This window comes from Herpailurus yagouaroundi, unplaced genomic scaffold (genome assembly GCF_014898765.1).
Source record: "Herpailurus yagouaroundi ecotype Mexico unplaced genomic scaffold, PumYag 163, whole genome shotgun sequence".
In the NCBI taxonomy this organism is placed as follows: domain Eukaryota; kingdom Metazoa; phylum Chordata; class Mammalia; order Carnivora; family Felidae; genus Herpailurus; species Herpailurus yagouaroundi.
Window position 1 is genome coordinate 63,281,455 of NW_024412404.1, and position 21,075 is coordinate 63,302,529.

Consider the following 21,075-nt stretch of genomic DNA (forward strand, 5'->3'; position numbering starts at 1 on the left):
GACAAAGTCATGAGCTGGGGTTGGGGCTGGGAATGATGGCATCTAAGAATTGTCAAGTGATGGTATGGGGAAATGTTACCAAGAGATTCACATTAACATCTTGCTTCAAAGACCCAGAGGATTAAATTTCAAGTGTGTTTGTGTGTGTGTGTGTGTGTGTGTGTGTGCATGCACGCATGCACACACATGCACACACACACATGTGTGTTGGTCAGGGAGAGGAGGCTTGAATGTCCTAAGTGCTGTTTCCTCCAGAGCTGAGTAGATGAACAACATTCTAGGTCTTTGAGTGTGGACTATAGTGCACTACTTGAAGTGTGGTCTCTGAAGTCACACAGAACTGGGATCAAAACCTGGTTCTGACCTTCACAAGCAGTGTGATATTGGGCAGGTTGTTTAACCTCCATGACAGTCGGTCTCTTCAGCTGAGGGTGGAACATAATAGTGCCTTCTCAGAATCTGCATACAGACTTACTGAACTGACCCATAGAAAGAGGTCGTGCATAGTAAGCACTCAGTAAATAAATACAGGGTATGGTAGTTAAACTTTCTTGTTAAATGACTAGTATGTGTAAAAAGGGGTTTTGGCTTATGTAAATGGGGTATCAGAGGAGAGAAATTAATTTCAAGCATGGATCCAGAAGGTTAACAATACCATCAGGTCTCTGTCTTTGTCTCTCTTTCTCTCTCTCTACCTCTACCTCTGTCTGTCTGTCTGTCTGTCTCTCTCCCTCTCTCCTAACCGCCCCCCCCCCCTTCATCTTCTCTGACTTCTGGGCCTCCTTATCAGGCACATTTTCTATACATAATAGTAAAGGTGTTCTCTGTTACATCCATGTATATCTAGTACATAGTGATACCATTTTTAAAAGTTTTACTTTTATCACAGTTGTATCACATGCACACAATTTCAAGGATGAAATAGTTCTTTTTCTTAATGTTTATTTATTTTTGAGAGACAGAGAGAGAGAGAGAGGGAGAGAGAGAGAGAGAGAGAAGCAGTCTCTGCGCTAACAGCAGAGAGCCCGATGTGGGACTTGAACTCACAAACCATGAGATCGTGACCTGAGCCAAAGTCGGGTGCTCAACCAACTGAGCGACTCAGGAGCCCCAAGGATGGAATAGTTATAAGGTGAAATTCTGTGAAAACAGCATTTTGCACCTCTTATTCCATTGCCTGTCTGAGTCATCGCTTTCAAACTTTCTGGCTGATTGTCTTTCTATTTATCTCTCAATAATATGACTGATTTTGATTTTTTATTTTTGAGCATTATAGCTTGAATTCTGTCTATACAAGTTAGGCAATTCACCGCACGGCAGAAATATATCATTTCTAACACCTAGCTCCCAATTTAGGTAAACTACCCCTTGGTTAGACCATTATTCAATAATTACATTATTGTGACTATGCAAGTGATACTTTCCATTGAGTCAAGTAGTTAACTGTGACTACTTTTGTTTCCTACATATCTTTGTTTTCATTGGAACGAATATCTTTTTCTGTACTTTTGATTTATTTTCCTTTTTCTTTACTTTTCTTCAGATTTGTCACTAAGTCAACCCCAAATTCCTCTGTTGCCTAGTTCTTCTCTCAAGACATACAGATATTCTTCGGCTTTCATCTTAAGAAATATCTCCCAGAATCTTCTAGCACACACCAATATGGACTTTGTGCCCTTCAAGACTGGTGTGCGGGTCTCACTGGGGATCTGTTCTTAGCACCATCCTGGGAATTTTCTTCCTTTGTCTCCTGTATTGATCTCCTGTTACATGTGTCGCTCACATTTTCTTCTTTATAGGTGCATACGCTTATTTTTTGGTGGAGATATCCTGCAGTGCTTCCTGACAAAGGGAATGAGGGAAGTGTAATTTGGAGATCTTGAAAATGTTTGTTATAGTCTTTCACTGAAGGGATAGTTTCGTTGGGAATTAATTCTAGATTGGCTATCATTTTTCTCCAGAATTTTGAAGGCATTGCTCTATTCTCTTCCTAGGTCTCAGTGTTATTTTTGAGATTTCCAAAGTATTTCCAGCATCTGAATCTTTGTAGGTAATTTGAAAGCTTATAGGATGCAAATTGTTGAAATTTTATGATGATGTATCTTGGTATGGTTCGAATTTGTCCATAGTGCCAGACACTTGATGAGTCCTTCCATCCTGAAAGCCAATATCTTTTGTTAGGGGAAATGTTCTTGAATTTCTTTATTGATGATTCCCTCTCCTCTCATTTTTTCCCTGTTTTCTTTTCTAGAATTTTATTATTTATATGTTAGAACTGCTGGGTGGACACTCTTCCTTAATTATCTTAAATTTTCTCCTTGATTTTTTTTTTTTTCTGTGAAGTCTTGGAGATTTATGCAACCCTATCTTTCAATCCTTCTACTGAGTTTTTTTTTAATAGTTTTAATTTTCATGAGCTCCTTTTTGTCCTGCAAATGATTTGCTTTATATAGCATTATGTTTTTATTTTATAGATACAATATCTTCTCTTCTCTTTGGAATAATATTAGTTTTATTCATTTATTTGTTTTTAAGTTTTCTTCTCTTGTTTTCTCTCTGTTTCCTTCAAGTTACTTTTACTTCCTGTTTGTTGGTTTCTATCTTTCAAGGTAAAACACTGTTGCTACAGACTTCTCTCCCATTTTCTTTGTTCTCACCAGTTCTGCCTTTATAAGTGTCCTGTACTCATTTCAGTTTCATCTCTGAGTTGTCTGTTTGTGTTAAGATTGACGGGTTAAAACATCCATAAATGTGTGTGTTATTGGGTACTGTCAGCCTTAGACGTTAGTGAATTTCACTGGGCTGGACTGCTTTTAGGAAGGAATGCTGATGTCTGTACCTCTAGGTTTTTCATCTTGAGCTGGGCAGATTCCGCATTCCATTCACTTGTCTTGAGAGTAAAGACACATCTAACCATGTGCAGGAGTTGTGCCAAGAAGAGACCCTGACCGTAACACTTGTTCAACCTCTGTTTTCAGAAGAGTACCCCCTAACACCACTACACCTGATTCCCTCATTCAGGAGGCACTCTGCTTTACCATTTCCTTAGAATAGACCTATATTCCTCTGCCGGAGCAGAAGTTGTCTGGACATGGGAAGTGGAGAGATGTGAGATTGAACTGATTCTTAAACTTCAAGCCGATCCTTTTTGTTTTCGTGCTGCCTTCACCACATCCAAACAACTGGCTCCATGAATACTTGAGTCTTTGGAGGGTCTGTTACTCAACTATTTTCATAAGAACTTTTCTCAGTCTTAGTCAATTGCTCATCACTCAGCAAAACACCACTGCCATCATCTTCTCTCCCATTCCTTTTGTTCTTATGTGTTTATTTTAGCTGGGTTTAAAGAGATACCAAAAGGAAATGTGTGTGTTTAGTTTTTGGTGTTCTTAAAGCTCTTTAGCTCCCAACCTCCATATGATATCCCCCAAAAAGACTATGATAAATATGTTGGATCATATGCCCCTCCAAACTTGGCACTGGTCCCTGTGATCTTTGTGCTCTTGAGGATCTGGGTCACCTGCTTTTCCTTGTGGTAGGCAAAAGGCGACTGTATGATCGACAATACATGAGAATCATACTGGTTGGCAGTTCCCTAAAGAAGGGGATGTAGCACTGACAAATAGGTAACACATGTCCCAGACACAGGGCGGCTTTGTCCTCCAAAAGGTGCTGATCTTGAGGAAGCAAGGATTTCCCTCGGTTGCTTTGTATTAAAAAAATGTTGGCTTCATCTCAGAAACACTAGTTATCCAAGCAGAGCACCTCCCTTGTTGTCCTTCTCCATTGTAAGCCTCAGCAACATCTGTTCACACTTAGCACTCCTGAATCATTTTATTAATGTGGATGCCCATTGGTGTGCAGGGATAGCAAAGGCTTCTTGGAGAAATTCTAAGCCCTGGAGAGAAGAAGGAGGCCATGGCAGGCAGCTCTTCCAGAGCTCAATGCCTGGAGCTCTGGGTATGTGCATAGAAAGGGGGTAGATACAAGGTCCTTCCTTTATTTGAGTGACTAGTGGCAAAAGGAGGTGATACTTGTTTCCCTGCTTTCACCTCAGAAGTCCCAAAGGAAGGAAATCCATTGTGGAAAAAATAAATAATCTGTGTGCTTTGTGAGGGGAGGTGCTCTGTATTCTTGTAAGGATTTTGCATTAGTCTCTGAAACAAGATGCCTGGGACATTCAAAGAAATAACACCATCCTTCTGAAGTGTTGAACTTTAAGTTAAACAAACTTGTGGTTTCTTCTGAGACCTCTAGCCGTCCGTGTCACAATGACGCAGTTCAGAAGACAATGCTTTTGAAGGACATTTTTAATGGCAAACTTTAAATGAAGTCAATCCTTGGTAGCTCCGTGACAATGCCTGTGTGTTATTGTCCTTTTCTGACTTAACAAGAACAAAAAAAGAACCAGTTAGTCACATATGATGGGACGTGATGACATTTTTACTCCTGAACTTTTCTGGTATAAAAGGGTCACCCAAGGAAGATCTGACAGTAAGTGTGAGGAATTTGGCAATAAAACCACCGATCTGCAGAGATTTCCGAAAACCCAAAATGATTAGGTAAAAGACTGCTTTTTTCCACAAAGAAAAATGTTGAATTTGTATATGCTTTTTTACATTTGTACTTGCCTAAATGAAACTAATCTTAAGGTTTGTTTCCTCTTATCCTACAGCTCATTAAAATTCAGTCTTATTCTACTTCTGTTGATTTCTACAATGCATGTGTTCTGGTCTTATCCCGTTCCACCTTCTAAGGTAAGAGTTTGCCTCTATTTTGATGCTTGACTAGGTGGCTTATAAGTGTTTAAATTAGAAAATAATCTTAAGGAATATGTGACAGAAAAGTAATTTCTCATTAGTAGAGTTTTCAATGAAAAAAATACAAGTAGAGTCACGAAATTAGTAAAAAGAAGCATTTATGTGACAATAAATAATGCTAGACTTATTCAAATTTGTTTGGGCTCCTGCATAGAAAAGCATTCATTTCAATTTAAAATGTACGTAGTTTTGCCCACAACAATTTATTTATTCCACATGTGTTCACCGAGGATCAAAGTGAACATTTAACCATTGAAACTGCATTACAAATACAATGGGTCATTTGTCTTAAATAGTGAATTTACTAATTTTATAAAAATGGTAACTTTTTCAGATATAGAGCATAGATAATACATCAGAAATCAATGAAATGTCATATGATATATTAATTCATATATTTATTCAAGAATATTGACTGAGCTTCCAACTTTAATCATTGAACTGTTCAAAACCTTGAGAAAATGAACATCTTTCTTTGGCATTTTGAATAGTATTTCGACATGATATTTCAGTTGTTTTAATGTCAATACATTGTTTAAAATTTCAAACATTATTTTGTTGCCTAATACGTTTTGTGTTCATTGAAACTTAACCTGGCATACTGTAATTACTGAATCAATGTAATTCATGAAACTATTTTTAGGATAATGAGATGCTACATAAATCCTAAATAATAGATAAATGTCCAAACATAATGCTCTAGCTGTTTATATTATTGGTCTTCTCACTAATCTTTGCATCTGTCATTTTTCTATTTCTTGTTTACTTGAGCCAGCTTCTTTTTTCCTGATTTAGTCCTATGAGCATTCAACACTAATTGAGTCATTGATTCTATAAGACACCAACCATATTGATCAGGTTGATGAGTCACAACCCATAAATTGGTATATTTTCTCAAGTGTCTTCCTAATTACTTTTTATTCTTTTCCCCAAGGTTTGTTCATGACATTTCTGTTGAACAAGAGGCATTTGTGTGTGGCTTTTTTTTTTTAATTAAGAATGTACTTTCTTCTAATGTACTTACAAATCTGCTTGTCCATAAATGAAATGTTTCTTCTTTCAGTATTTTCCATATTTCTGTTTTTGCATGTGACAATTCCGTTCTCATTATAACTCCATCGTATAGCAATGGTACCAATTTGACTGTTTAAAGTGAGTAATCATGCAGAGAAATGATATATAGCCTTTTGTAATATTTGTTGTGAACTTCATAGAGTCCATCAACTAAGCAAGTATACCACATTATTCTGTTAATAAGTCAGCTCTGGCAAGGACTCCCTTCAATGATCAGCAAAGTATATCCGTATCTTTTTAAGGGATGTTTTCAGGATCCCATAACCAGAACTGATGCATTTCTTTTTCAATATAAAGGTGGCATCATGAATATTTCTGTAAAGAACTGGAATGTTTCCTTTTCTGAAATGATTCATAGGCCCCTCCTTGCTGGGGATTTAAAATAGATGACATTATATTGTGCTTAGATTTCTTCCATTAACACAGGGGAAAACACATAGTGAGCATTCAAATAAGAGTTTATGATTGGTTTTCTCATGACCAATATTTCTGAAACCCTGTCAGACTATCTCTGGGTCCAAAAAAGAAAAAAAAATCTTTTTTTTCAAAAGCCAATGGGAATGGTTTGCCTGGGAGCAGACTGCTGGAAATTTCAGTAAACCACCAAGTCATAGATGAAGATCCCAGAGAGCATTCTTTACCCCCACTCTGTCCCCATTTCAACTTCTGAAGTTACCTGAAACCACACTTGGTTTACTGCACCAGGAAAGGATAATGTGTAATTTTCACTTTGTAGTATGTTTCTTTCTTTATAATAAGACCATTCAGCCACTCTTTCCTCTTTGAAAAAAAAAAATGTTTGTTTTTACAGAGAGAGAGAGAGAAAGAGCACAATTGGGAGAGGGGCAGAGAGAGAGAGAGAGAGAGCAAGCAGGGGAAGGACAGAGAGAGAGGGAGAGAGAATCCCAAGCAGGCTATGTGCTAGCACACAGCCTGATGTAGGGCTTGATCCCACGAACCATGAGATCATGACCTGAGTCAGTATCAAGAGTCAGATGCTCAACTGACTGAGCCACCCAGGTGGCCCAGCCCCTTTTCCTCTTATTGTTCTCGTGTGGTTGAGAAACATGGACTTGGAGTCAGATGCTTCCACTCAAATCCCTGCTTCACCTACGAGGCATTTAATCTCCTCATGTAAAACTTAGCAATAATAATACCTACTTCACACATAGAGCTTTCTGAGGGGATAAAATGAAATGAAGCACATAAAACATTTACCACAAAGAAGATCACGGATGAATCTTTGCTCCATTTATTGATGGGATTTGCAGTAGTGCCTCATCAACATTGTACGTCCTCTGAAATCCCTCTTTTGTGATTGACAAGTGTTGAAAATTCTTACTCGATCCCTGGGTCAGGCCCACTTCCTGGAACTGCCCAGCCCTGTTTCTTGGGACATGCCCTTTGCTCTTTACTTGGTTTCTTCATCTGGAAAGTGTGAGGTTGAACTGCAGATTCTCAATGGCCAATGTGAGCTCTAAGATTCCACGTGTATATTTCTTTTGAGACAAAGTGCCCCCTACACTGTCCAGGTCTTTGAGCCACTGATGAGGAGCTGAGCCAAAGTCAAAAGATGAAGATCCCATTGTTCAAGTAGCAAGATATCCTGATGGAGGATCTTGGCAAATGGCCCAGGACAAAGCACAGAAAGGAAGTGTTTCCCACTGAACCCCGAAGTTTGGTTATCATGTGTCGTTTTTCTTAGTGAATTTAAAAAACTTGCCAGGACTCATTAGTGCCAAGTGAAAGATTCTTTATAAAGTAATAGCAACCAGATAACTACATATGGTGTATGATGCAAAGACTGGGTAACAGCAATTACATAAGTGTATAAAAATTAAATGAGAGCTCTGAATAATATTTTGTATCTAGATAAATTGTCTATTGTGTTCTGGCAAAATTTCCCTCAGAAATGTTGGAGTCATTGGATTTACTGCCTTCACGTTTTGAAAATTTTTACTATTGACATAAACTTTTAACCCTAAAGCTATGTTCTCTCCCTCCTCCCCCATCTGAATTGCCAGGTGCCTGGAAAATCTGATTACTTTCTCATCCTGCTGAACAGCTGCCCAACCAGGATGGACAGGAGTGAGGGACTAGATTTTCTAAAGCCAATTTTGGAGAAGACATTCACGAAAAGGTCCTTTCGCAATGGAGTTGGAACAGGGATGAAAAAAACTTCCTTTCAAAGAGCAAAATCATGAATAAGTGTGCAAAGGACTCTGGGAATTAATCTCAAACTTTGTAGAGTGTGACTGATGTGCTAAAAGTCAGTTATATCTTTATCATTAAGTGGTGGTGTGCTCTCAATTCTTAAATATCATTTTTCTCTGAGCTGGTACAGAGTAAATTGAGTTTGAAAAACAGGTAAACCTGCCCCAAACTTCCACAGCAAGAGAATAAACTATTTATGTGATCAGTTAGCAACTTCCCTGACTAAGGATGGGCACATTTGCTTTGATCTTAAATTGGCCAGAAAGTACGAGCAGTTTTACTGTAATGACAATGGTATGATTTTTTTCCTGCCTGTAATACTGTATATCAGAATACTGATTTTTTTTTTCTTTTAAATACGGCTTTCTGAAATGACTCAGAAGAACCAATTCTTCTGGGATGTGTGATTTCAGTTTCTCAGAGAGTCTTGTGAGATCACCCAAAGTTGAGATTCATGCTACCACTGTGTTTTCTTCCATCAATTCACTGATACCAGAAATAAACATCAGCTGTGCCCTCTGGGTGTAACCCTTGCTGTTCATTCCATCAAATATACTTGGACGTGGATTGTTGTTTTGTCTTGGAAGTTTGTTGTTTCCTTTTATCTTAAAACACAGAAATAGTGCCAGCAACAATAATGACAATACAGGAACTGCTAGTTGCCCTGTGGTGTGTGGGGGGAGGGGGTCCTTTGTGAATCGGTTCCTCCAAATTGTGCCAATTAACACCCCACTCCTTTCCTTTCCAGGAAAGACCTGGACCCTCCTTCCACTGTAACTCCCGACATTACTCGTTTTAAAAGGATAATGTAACATTGGTTGGCGTGTTATTTCTTCAGAGGCCCAACTTTAATAAATGTGTACATGCCTATTTGATTCTGCAGTACACTAAGGGCATTCTGACCAAGAAAATCATTATGTTTTCCACTTCACTCTATGTGTATAGACACAGATGAGGTGAAAAAGTCCTCATGCACTTTAAAATGGACTAGGGACCCTCATATCCTTTTGCTTCCTATCCCTGTGGTCCTGGCCTTTGTTCCCATGGGGACAGCTTTAGAAATCTAACCAGCTGGCTAGTAACAGCTCAGCCCTCCCTGCCCTCCATGACCAAACTTCTTTCAGGGCATCTGGAATGCAGCAAAAGAATTTATCTATTAGTAATGTCCTGTCTGCTCACAAGCACTGCGGCACCATAAGGCCTAATGGGTGAGATGCAGAGTACTTCCAATAAACTGGAAAATCTGACAGCAGATTGTCAAAGAAACTAGTATTTTTTTTTTTAAATCTGCCTAGCATTATTGGCAGGGAGGCTAATTAACTAACTCAATAGGTGTTATTTACTGCTTCGAAGTTGAAAAATAGTTCCTGCACTAATATGCTCATGGCAAGGGTGGTGTCGATTGGGCATCTTATGTAGGGAAGACATTGTTGTTGCAAGGAACCTTCCTTATTTCCTATTTGCATTTATATGGATTGGTTGGAGTAATAAAACACTAAAAACATAATTGGAAAAATTCTTTTCCCACTTCTGGATCTAAAATATCATTGTAACCTCAGGGGGAAAAAGGCCTATGAAAAAGTATTTGCACTCTAAAAACTATAGCAGAGGAAAAGCTAGCAGCAGGGAAATTTACCTTCTGAGAAGAAATTGTACCTTTTGGTAAGATGTTAGGAATAAAGTGTTTAAGATGAAAAATACCTCCAAGTTGTATTTGGATAGTGTCATTAGAGAGGTGACCAAAGGCTAACCATGTAAACCTTTGGGAAAGTGAACCCGAAGCCAGTGTAGGAGCCAAGTGGCCAGTGGACTGTATTCAGGAACTGGTATCAGTTTCTGCAGAGCCCTGAGCCCACTCGCTCTCAAGGCTGCAGCATGGAGAAAGGCCTGGGGTGATGGGAGGTGGTGAGGAGCTGATTACCAGATGCTAATGACCCTTTGCCCTTTCCCATGTCCTGGTGGGGGAGGGGATTGTTGAAGGAGGACTGAATTTCACCTTTAGAGCCAGCTGCCTTAGGCAAGGCTTTGGAAGCCCTCAGAATGCAAATATCCCAAGGGAGGAATAATGTGAGGAGTTAATTTTGGTCAACATACCTCAACCTGTTAAGTTTCATGTCTTATCTGGAGAGATTTTTCTAAAAGAGAAGGAAAAGAAACCATGAGGGCTGTGGGCACCTGAGGGGAGAGTTCTGGGGTGGAGAAAGTGCATACAAAGCAGGACTGGGCAAGCAGGAGGCCACAGACCCCTGGGCCACATGGACCTGCTTGGATCTCAGTGCCACTGTTTGCTCAGTTTCATGACCTTGCTCAAGCTTCTAGAATCTTTCTGAGCCCAAGTTTCATCAGCTATGAAATAGGGTTAGTATGACTGACCTTGTGGGATTGTTCATTTGCTCATTAATTCGTTCACTTGACAAATATTTTTTGAGCACCTAGTATATCCAGAGAGAGTATTCTAGGCAACGGGAATGAAATCATTAAGAAAACAGACCAAATTCCTGCTCTTATTGATATTTCATTGGGGTTAGAAGGGAGTTGGAAAAAAACAAGATTATAGATGTTAGATGGTGATAAATGATAAGGAGAAACAACAAGAAACAGGGAGAAGGAGTGTGGAGGGGTAGGAATGTGGATGTAATTTCAGATACTGCTGTCAGAGAAGTTGCTGAGAATGATTAGTAAGAATTCCAAGATTTCTCCAGTGGAGTGATCAGGGCAAGGGTGAAAAGGATGGAACCAGACAAGTAGGGGATTTATGCAGGGTCTTGTCAGAACTTTTGCTTTTCCTCTGAATGACATGGGAAGCCCCTCAAGAGTTTTGAGCAGAGAAATGACATTATCAAATATATCGTTTAGCCTTCATTAATTTGTAAGAGTCAGAAACAAACACATACCTAGTAGGTCTCCATACTAGCAGCCGCAATTCTTTCTCTGATTGACATTTAGGAACTAGGATTCCCTTCTTTCCCTGCCTGTTTCACAATTCTACCCTGGGAAATAATTACGCTGTCAGTTGGAGCCTGTGGTTGGGTAAGGACCCTGGGAAGGGAGAGCTGTCACTCTCCAAGGTACTGAAAGAATCTGGATGAGAGATCAGATTCTCATCCAGCAACTAAAACTTGTCTTGAAGGTGAAACTCCACTGGACTCTCTTTTATGCAAGGATGAGGATCATCTTGTTCTTAAAAACGTTTATTGAGATTTCCATAGAAGCATCCCGAATTTTGGAAGAAGGATGCATGAGTATGTGAATCTGTGGGTAGAAAACCCATGCAAAGAAATACAAGAATTAAGATTGCAACTAACACACATGAATTTTAGGATGCTCATCTCATTACCTTTCTCCTGGCAATTTATTTCTAATGCAGAAACATTAAAAACCAAACAATGATGTCTGCTACAAAATTTCCACTCCAAACACTTAGCCTCATTCACTTTTGAGCATTCCCAGGAAGGAGCAATATTTTAGGGAACGGAAATACAAAAACAATTGGATTTCAGTTCTCACATAGAGTAAGACCCAGAACACAGCAACTTGACTCAACGTCACATTTTTTTCATGTTTATTTATTTATTTTGAGAGAGAGGGAGAGAGACAGAGAGAGTGCATGAGCTCGGGAGGGCAGAGAGAGAGGGAAAGAGTGAAGCCCAAGCAAGCTCTGCACTGTCAGTGCAGAGCCTGACTCGGGACTCGGTCTCACCAACCATGAGATCGTGATCTCAGCCAAAATCAAGAGTTGGATGCTTAACCGTCTAAGCCACCTGGGCATCCCTCAAAGTCACATTTCTACACTCAATGTTCTCAACTCTTTTGGGCCTGTCAGACAATAACAGGCAAAAAAGAAACATCCAGGTGGCTCCTCTCTGTTCCTTCCCTCTGGACTCATTTCTCTCTGCTAATATTCATGTGGACTCACATGTTAAGAGTAGAGGTGGGTTTCATTGTCAATGGAAAATTCTCACCTTACTTCCTCTCTGTGGAGGAAAGATTGTCTTCTGGGTGGCCTGGCAGCAACTCTGAGCTGCCTGGGATTAACTGTGTGGTCCGTGTCTCCTCCTTTTCATGAGTGCTGTGCACACTTTCAACTCTCCCCATCTGGGGTCTGAAGCTTTCCTGAACAGCTGACACTCTGGGTCAGTCTGTTTCTCCCTGGATAACAAATCCATTCTCCTGCTCGCCCTACAAAAAGTGAGACAGCTGGCAGGATCTCTCTCCTGGAGCCCAAACTGTGGTGGATCCAGCCACACAGGTGCAAGACGCCTCTGCATGGGATAACAAAGACCCACGCCAGGTCCTGCAGGCATTGTCCTGCTGCTGGGCCTGCTGTTCCTGAGCTCCACTTTCCATGGTGTGGTGTTGGAACTGAGTGTGGGCCTTTTGGCTGACACCTTCCTGGCTGACCTCTGCCTATCAACTGTTAAAGGTCCAGCTGAAGTAAACTTGCAAAGAATCAAACCTAAAGACATCTTTACTAAGTTGGACTCAATGTGTGGTTACAAACAGACTCCTCCACAGTAATAAACAAACTCCCACTCACCAGGTTTGGGGCTTTGTGCCAAGTGCTTTCCACACACTGTCCCATTTACACTCTCCATGGCCCTGTGGGAAGACACTGGGATGTCGTTATTCCCATATATAGACAAGAGAACTGAAGCTTAGACTAATCCAGTTTTCTTTTTCATGGAGGATCAAGGTCAAATATCTGGTCATTAGGGCACGTTTGCATTGCCCAGAGTATAATGTCAGGCGAAGAATGGAACAAAAAGAAAAAAGAAATCAGAGAAGGTATATGTCATTATTATTTTATGTGTCAACTTGACTGGGCTATGGGGTGCCTCTTAACTTGGCTATACTTTATTTCTGGGAGTGTCTGTGAGCTTGTTTCTGGATGAGATTAGCATTTGAATCCCCAGACTAAGTAAAACAGATTGCCCTCCCCAAGGTAGGTGGGTTTCATCGACATCGTTGAAACCCTGAAAGATTATAAAACAGAGTAAGAAACAATTCTCTCTCGTTGCCTCACTGTCTTTGAGCTGGGACGTCAAGTCTTCTGCTCTCAGACTCAGATGAGACTAGAACTTATACCATGGGCTCTCCTGCTTCTCAGACATTTAGACTCAGTCTGGGACTTTACCATTGCCTCTCCTGAGTCCAGACTTTTCAGTCTTCATAATTGAATGAACCAGTTGCTTATAATAATCTCTTATAATCATTCTCTGTCTCTGTCTCTGTCTCTCTCTCTCTTTCATTCTCTGTATGCACCCTACTAGGTTATGTTTCCCTGGAGAACACTGACTAATAAAGTGTATTAGTTTTCTATTGCTACATAACAAATTACCAGAAACCTAGTTACTGAACACAACACACATTTGTTGTGTTCTGAGGGGGGTCAGGAGTGCAGATACACCTTAACTGGATCCCCTATTCAGGGCCTTACCAGACTGCAATCCAAGTGCCACCCAGAGTTATGGCCAAGTCTCAAGGTTCACTTCTATGCTTCTATAATGGTTGGCAGAATTCACTTCTTTTTGGCTAAAGGCCTGAGTACCTCAGACTCTTGCTGGCTGTTGGAGAAAGACCACCCTCAGTTCTTAGAAATTGCCATCAATTCTTTGCCATGTAGGCTCCCCACCATGGCTTCCAGTTTCATCAAAGCCAGACAGGGGGTGAATCTTCCAGAAAATTCACGTTGCAATTTTATGTAACAGCATCAAGAAATTGACATCCTGTCACCTTTGCTGTATTCCACTGGATAAAAGTAAGCCACAGGGCTTGTCTACATTCATGGGGATGGGTTTACACAAAAGTGTGAACACCATGAGGTGGGGATCATGAGACCACTCTAGAGTATGTCCACCACACAAGTTATGGGTGACTACTCTGGCTATGGGAAATAACCACCTGTCTCTAGACTCAAGCCCTAAGAAGGAATAGGAGTCATATTAAATGTGACCGACTGTATGTAGGTGATGTCTGGAAGAAAGGGTCTGTGAGGTGCTTTATCCACAAGTTTATGCACTTCAGCCACGCTTCTTCTCCCTTCATGTAGCTGACCTACACTCCTGTGTCCTCTGGAATGACCTTGGAGCAAAGACTTAGATTCATTTAAGTCTTAAACACATAGCAAGAATTACATTATTGGAGTCTTTCTGCATGCCAAACATTGGCTGAAGGGTTTGTATGTATGAACCCATTCAATGTCCATAACAATCTCAAAAATACAGCAAAATACCTCTAATGTAGGTGCTTTTATTAACCCCACTATACAGACAAGGCATTAAGTGCAGCAAGGCTAAGTAACTTGCCCAAGGTCACACAACTTGTGGGAGTAGAGCCAAGTTGCAAACCTACATGGCCTTCCTCCAAAGATGGAATACTTGCCTACCTCCACATCTGACCATTAGACTGAAGAAAGACGTAATATCTTAGGACATTTCAGGCATTTTTGAATGGCACAGACTGGTTAAGAAAAACTGGCTACAGCTGGAGTACAGGAAGGGCACTGAGGAGAGTAAGTAAATAACAAAGGAAAAAGGACCTAGTGAATGAAAATGAAGATATATCTGAAATTTCTAAGATATGTTTCCCCTGGGGAAATGTGTTCCCGCGGGAGAGAACCAAGAAGCAATTAGAAAATGGCTGGACCCAGTTCAAGTAGAAACTTCTGAAATTACAAAAGAGCTGCCTGTGTACTTGGTAAACACGGACATAACAATATAAAGTAACCTTTCTATAAATGACTGAGAGACAGTGTATTTCCATCCACAACAATAGAAATGTTATAAATTTTACTGGAGAAGAGAGCTTGCAGGAGGTTTGTAGCTCTTGTCCTTCTGTTCGTGATGGGACTTCTCACATCCTTGGGCAAACAGGATAGTAATTATCAAACTGAATTATAGTCACTGCCAAAGGATGACTTTAGCTGGAATCCTGCTTACTACCTCCATGATGAAAACACTCCAGGTACGTAAAAGAATTATGGGTTGTTTTTTATATAGCCTATAATAAACAAGGGCTGCAGCTCAGAATTGGTGCATTGTGTCCTCTCTCCATGCTCCTCTGGGCTTTGGTAACCCACAAGTGTGTGGCCAAGTCAGCTCCAAGGGGTCTGATGCTGCTTGAGATTTATAAGCACAAACTTTGGATTTAGGCATATGTGAGCTCAAACAGCATTGCACTTAATAATCTCTGTGACTGCGGACAGGATCCTGGACTTCTTCAAACCTCAGCTTCCTCATCTGTAAAATGGAACCCGTAGGGACATCACAATAGAGTTGTAGTAAACGATAAGTGAAATAATGCATGTTACACACCTAAAACATTGCTCAGTCTTGTGAATGGTCCATAAATGGCGGCCATCTGCAGCAGGATGAACACCCTAGTTTAACACTGCATAGAAAATTGGGTGTATAACGCACCTTACAAATGAAGTTGGTAAAGAATTGAAAGCAACTATTGTTTTTTGATGATGGAAATGTAGATTGGATATTGTCCAAATATATTGCGAAGCTAATATAGATGCCGGTATGACTGAGTCCAAGGAAAGTTTTCTACGTACTTCAGAAATGGTGTGGCCAAGGGGCACCTGGGTGTCTCAGTCGGTTAGGCAGACAACTGACTATGTAGACAACAATGGCCAGACCATGTATGACAATGCAAACTTTGAAGCAACCAGCTCAGGAAGCCAATCTCTGCAGCAGCTGGCCCAGAACAATCAGGACTTGGTCAACAACCTCCAGTTTTTAAAAATGTTCTCCACACTTCCAAATCAAAGGCAACAGAGAAGGCCAAATACGCTCCCAAACCAATCACATAGGATGCCCCATTTTTAGTCAGTCAACTTCCAGTCACCCCAGGCCAACAGCTTCCAATTAGGGCACTGCTAAGCCTTCCCTGTCCCCACTCTAAAGCTTCCCTGCTCCTGGGCCTCCCCCTGAGTCTCTGCCAAATGCAAATGATGGTGGCTGACTCCCTTGCTGTATAACAAGCTCTGAAGGCATAGGCTGCTTGTTCTCATTTGGGCGGTCTATTCCTTTCTACAACACTGATGCAGTCAAGGTGGAAAGCATCAAGAAAAGCCTCATAGGAATTCTGCATTATTAGTTAAAAGTGAAAATCTGTTGGCATAAGCTTTTAAAAACGTTCCTTTTAAGTAAAGACATTTTAATTTATCTTACTATAAATTTAAAAAATCAGACATTTAGGGAATTTAGAAAAAAGGACAAAGAAGCTAAAAATATAATCCTAATCTCACCACCATAGGTAACCACTCAACATATTCAGATGCCTCTGTGATGTGGATGGGAACACACCCACACGTGCGTGCACACACACACACACACACACATACACATTTTTCTATAAATGTGGTCACACAAGTCCCATTCCGAAATCTGTGTTTCCAATTCCGTAGTGTGCATGGAGAGCTTTCCATGTCTGTGAATGATAAAATATACCATTATGTTTAATGTCTCTATAGTATTCAATTGTGTGCATATATCACAATTAGCTAAACCACCTCATCTCCTATTAAAGGACATTTAGATCATTCAATATTGTGCTAATGGGGAAAAATGCTACGCTATATACTTGTATACATTTGGCCAATTGCTTCAGAATGATAAATTGCTAGAATCAGGAAAGCTGGTCAAGAGATATACACATTTGAAATTTCCACATGTATTGATAAATTGCCCTTCAGCACACTTACATCTTTGTAGGAACACTGGACATTGTCGTTCTTCAATTTTGCCAATAAGGCAGGCAAAGAGCAACGTTACATTAATTAGACTTACACTTTTCGGTTTCCATTACTGGTGAAGATACGTTTATGTATCCTTCTGTCTGTCTGTCTGTCTGTCTGTCTCTACACTAAACAGAGGCACATGCCTTTGGGATTCTTTTATGAATTGCCTTTTCATGTACTTGGCCCATTTTCAGTTGGACTTTGCTTCTTCCTGGTGTTAAAACTTCCTTATGTAATAGGATATTAAGCATTTTTGTCATATTTCGTAATTACATTTTTGTTTTCTCTCTTTTTAGCTTGCAGATATCTTTCATTTTTCTCCTTCATAGTTTTTGGCCACTGGGTCACAGGAAAGAAAATGTTCCCATTCCAAGATAATAAAAGGTTTTAAGGGTTATTTAAATCTTTGATACAGGACCTCGTTTCTTGCTGAGTTAGATTATATCCTCAAGTGTATTTTCATAAAGGTATTTCAATCCTCTTTGCATATTGAGAATGTCCTTCGGCTGACTTCTTGTGTAAATAACAGTTTGTTGGGTATATCGTTTTGAAGTTAGCATTTTTTTTCTGTCAAGATTTTGCAGAAAATTTATTGTTCCATTTTCTCCTCGAATCCTATGTTGTTGGTAAGTCCTAGTCAGTCTTTAGTTTTTTTTTTTTTTTTGCTGGTAAGTTATCTGTTTCGTCTTACTGAATATTGGTAAGATTCTTTTAGTCTCTTCAAAGTTCAGAAGTGTTACCAGGATAAATACTGAGATTTGTTAATCTATTACCCTATTAATTTTCTGGATTGTGGTGCTCCTTTGAAAGTCCTCTCTCTCTCTGTCTCTCTCTGTCTCTCTCTGTCTCTCTCTCTCTCTCTCTCTCTCTCTCATTACATTTTTATACTGTTTAATTCTACTGGCTTATTCTCTGGCTTGTAGAACCCGATATCTACCTCGTCTCCAATCCCAAGCACATTTCAATCACTGTCTTAGCCTGAATTCCCCAGGACATAGAATATGGGCAAAACTTCAGGGAGACCCCTTGTTTGGAGAGAAATCCCAGGACAGCAAGGACGAAAGCAAACTGGAAGTGAGGCAAAGAAGGAGGAAAAGCAAGTGCAAGTTTGTGCACTATGAGCTGGCCATATAGTCATCAGAAAACACAGCTGGTATCTGTGGTGACATGAGCCACCGGGTCTTGGAACAGGTCATCGGAGAGGAGGTGGAGGTGCAAATCATTTGTCTACCAAGACTTTGACCAAATTTGTCTGCTTGTTGCTTTTCATTTAATTTTGCCCAGTAGGGCACTCATGCCTCCATACTCCTGGTTTGTGCGGCCCCAGGACCCCAGGCAGTTGCCAGGGAAACTGTATGCTTTGTCCCATCATGTGAGGCTTCACCTGAGCCTAGAAGCGGTGGGAGGCACAGAACCTCTGGTCCTGTGGGGTTGCGTGCAGATGCAGACCCGGTGGTTTTGGGAGCAGTGACTGAAGTTGGGCCTGGGAGCAAGTGTACATGTTGGCTGGTGAGCTGCCAATGTTGCTACAGTCCCTAATCCGGCCCCTCTGCTCTGGGTGAGGGCAGCATCTCTAGCTGAGGCTTCTCAAGTGGCCCTGATGCATGCAGCCCAGAACCTGGGAGGCTCCTATGTTGGGTCCAGGGCAATCATTTTCTCTGTCATTCTCTTGTTGCTTTGTCTTTTGCCTTGATGCTATCTGTGACTTTGCATTCTTGTCGTGAATGTTAAGTTGGTTTCTACAGGATTGATTCTGATCATCGCAGCTTCTAAAACATTTTTAATTTTGGCAATACTAGTGTTTTTCTCTTTAGTTTTTATTTAGGCCTACCAGGTCTGTTTTAATCTCATTTTGCTATCTTCCTCCACTTTTTATCTTTTGTTCTTCTTACTCTCTAAGAATGTGAAGAAAATTCCCCGATTTACTTGATCTCCAAAAATGACTGCTTCTGGATATTTATTCCCTCTCTCTTTCTCTTTTTCCTTTTTAAAAAATAAAATCACGGAATACTCACACATTTTGAGTGCTAATGATGGCAAATATTCTGTTAAGCATTTAGCATAATTTATCTCCTAATCCTCACAGCAAAACAATGACATCGGTAGTATTATCTCAATGAGGCATAGAGCGATTAATTACATTCCGCAAGGTCACCAGCTAGAACATCGAGGAGCCAAGACTTAAGCCAGTTGTGCCTGACTCCAAGCCCTGTTTCCACTGACTGAGTGCTTTCTACATATGAGTGCTCCCAGTGCCTTCCCAGATAGGCCACGGATTGCCTTCTTCATCTTGTTGATTCCTTAAATTAGCTGCAGATCCTTGACCAGGCAATTGCACTACTCATGCTCAGGTTCCCCATCTGTGACATGGTTTAGATTGTATGCTTTCTAGCTCTGAGTGTCTTGGCTCTATTTTCTTTTTTTCTTAGCACTGCCCTCATTTTAGAGACCTAACCCAGACTTAGACAAATGGGTTACCATTTGTCTAAGATTGAAGCAGTGAGGCCTCAATTTTAGCCACTCATCTACTAAAAGGAAGTTTTAAAAACCAGACACAAATGCCAGGCATTCTCCCTGCCACATTTTCTCGATTGGGTAGCAAAGTGCAATGGACCACTGATTACTGGAAGCAGGAAAAGAACTAGAATTTTGTTTCTCAGAACTCAAAAGTTGGAACAAATCTGTGGTATAGGCTTTTTCTTTGTTCTCAGAAGGGTCACTTCTGGAAGCCTACTTGACCACCATGTTCAGGTCGAATACTTAGTGTAGCTCCAGGCCCTGGCTTAATGCAAATTCCCACCCAAACTCTTCAGACCAGGGTCATGATAATATAAATGCTATCCTGTGGAGGAAACATACTCTTCACAGCTAAAAAAAAATTTTTTTAAGTTCTTTTTACTGGCAGTTTCCTTCAGCTTTCAAGAGATGACATTTGAGGACACTAGGCATATGGATAGGACAGAGCTGATAAGATGGGCTCTTCCCAAGGGACAGGAAGGTGCCTGAGTTTTAACCACAAAGTGTAGTATTTGGGCTTCGTTTCCAGAAATCAAGGGGGTGGCATGAAGTGACATGGTCACGAGGTCCTTATTCTTTCTCCAGGTATGTGTAGTGAACGTTGGCTGTTTGCTACCACTGAGTATCCATTGCCCTTTCTTTTGGTAACAGTAATGGAAGACTGTACTTTGGGGATTCCCAGTCTCTTGGGACCTCACTGTGGTCCCAGTGGGGCTAGGCTCCAGTTCCAGAGGTGCCCAGTCAGGTCACTTAGTTCCCCTCCACAGGAATGGTTATAGGAATCAGTACACGAAGCCCAGAACTTTGTGGAACATGTCTGGAGGGAAAATTCTCTTTCTTCCATGGCCTTGGAGCTAAGAGGACTGGTGCCTCTGGCAGCCATCTTTCCATGATGACGGAAGACTTTACATGGTGCTGAGTTGACACTGGGACATGGTGAGAGACCAGGCTCTGAAGGCAAGGGCTGGGACCCTGGAGTCTCTCATGCTTGATGACATATCCACCCCAGCCCTTCCCTTATTGGTTCCCTTGAACCAGTAAAATCTCCTTTTACTTAAACAGCACTTGAGCTGAGTGTTCTGCAGCTCACCAACAAGAGCTTCTATCTCACCGTGAGCACCTCTGTGGCTTGGGCGCCTGAGCAGGAGCATCATTGTTCTTCATTTCTGCTGAAGTCAGATGTCAGCCCTTCCTCCAAGGTCTTGGTTTCTACTAAATAACTTTGATGTTCTTTAATAACTTGGTCATAGCATGTCATTTGCCCAAGGAACCTGCCTCAGGGTGTTGTTTCACTAGAAGTATTACATAAAGCTTTCAACAAGCAACATTAATATAAAACTATCCCCTTCTTAAGTGGGAGACTTCCTTTCCTCAGCTTCGGAGTGAAAGCTAATACACTCCCAGGGCCAGAGTGGGTATGAGAAAGCTCTGGATCACCCTCCGTCTCAAATGTGCACTAACTGTTTGCTGTGTGTAAATTGGGAGTGGTGGGGAATAATAAACACAGTGGCATCTTCTGTTATAAACCGGCCAATGGGCATGAAAAGGGGTGATATAACAGAGCAACAGGAAGAGGAGAAAGAGATTTTAAAATTTCTTCGGTTTTATTTTGTGAATAGAACCATAAAACCCAATGACTTCTTTATGGATAAGGCTTTTTTTCTTTTTCTTTTTCTTTTTCTTTTTCTTTTTCTTTTTCTTTTT

At 40.7% G+C, this 21,075-nt stretch overlaps 1 protein-coding gene across 1 annotated transcript; it reads left to right on the top strand.

Moving 5' to 3' along the window:
• Positions 1–4,472: 4,472 nt before the first annotated feature.
• Positions 4,473–8,649, top strand: NPS (neuropeptide S). The gene is made up of 3 exons (XM_040486958.1): positions 4,473–4,562; positions 4,676–4,757; positions 7,919–8,649. The coding sequence occupies exons 1-3, from the start codon at positions 4,555–4,557 to the stop codon at positions 8,096–8,098; spliced, it is 270 nt and encodes an 89-aa protein (XP_040342892.1). The 5' UTR covers positions 4,473–4,554; the 3' UTR covers positions 8,099–8,649.
• The last annotated feature ends 12,426 nt before the right edge of the window (positions 8,650–21,075 follow it).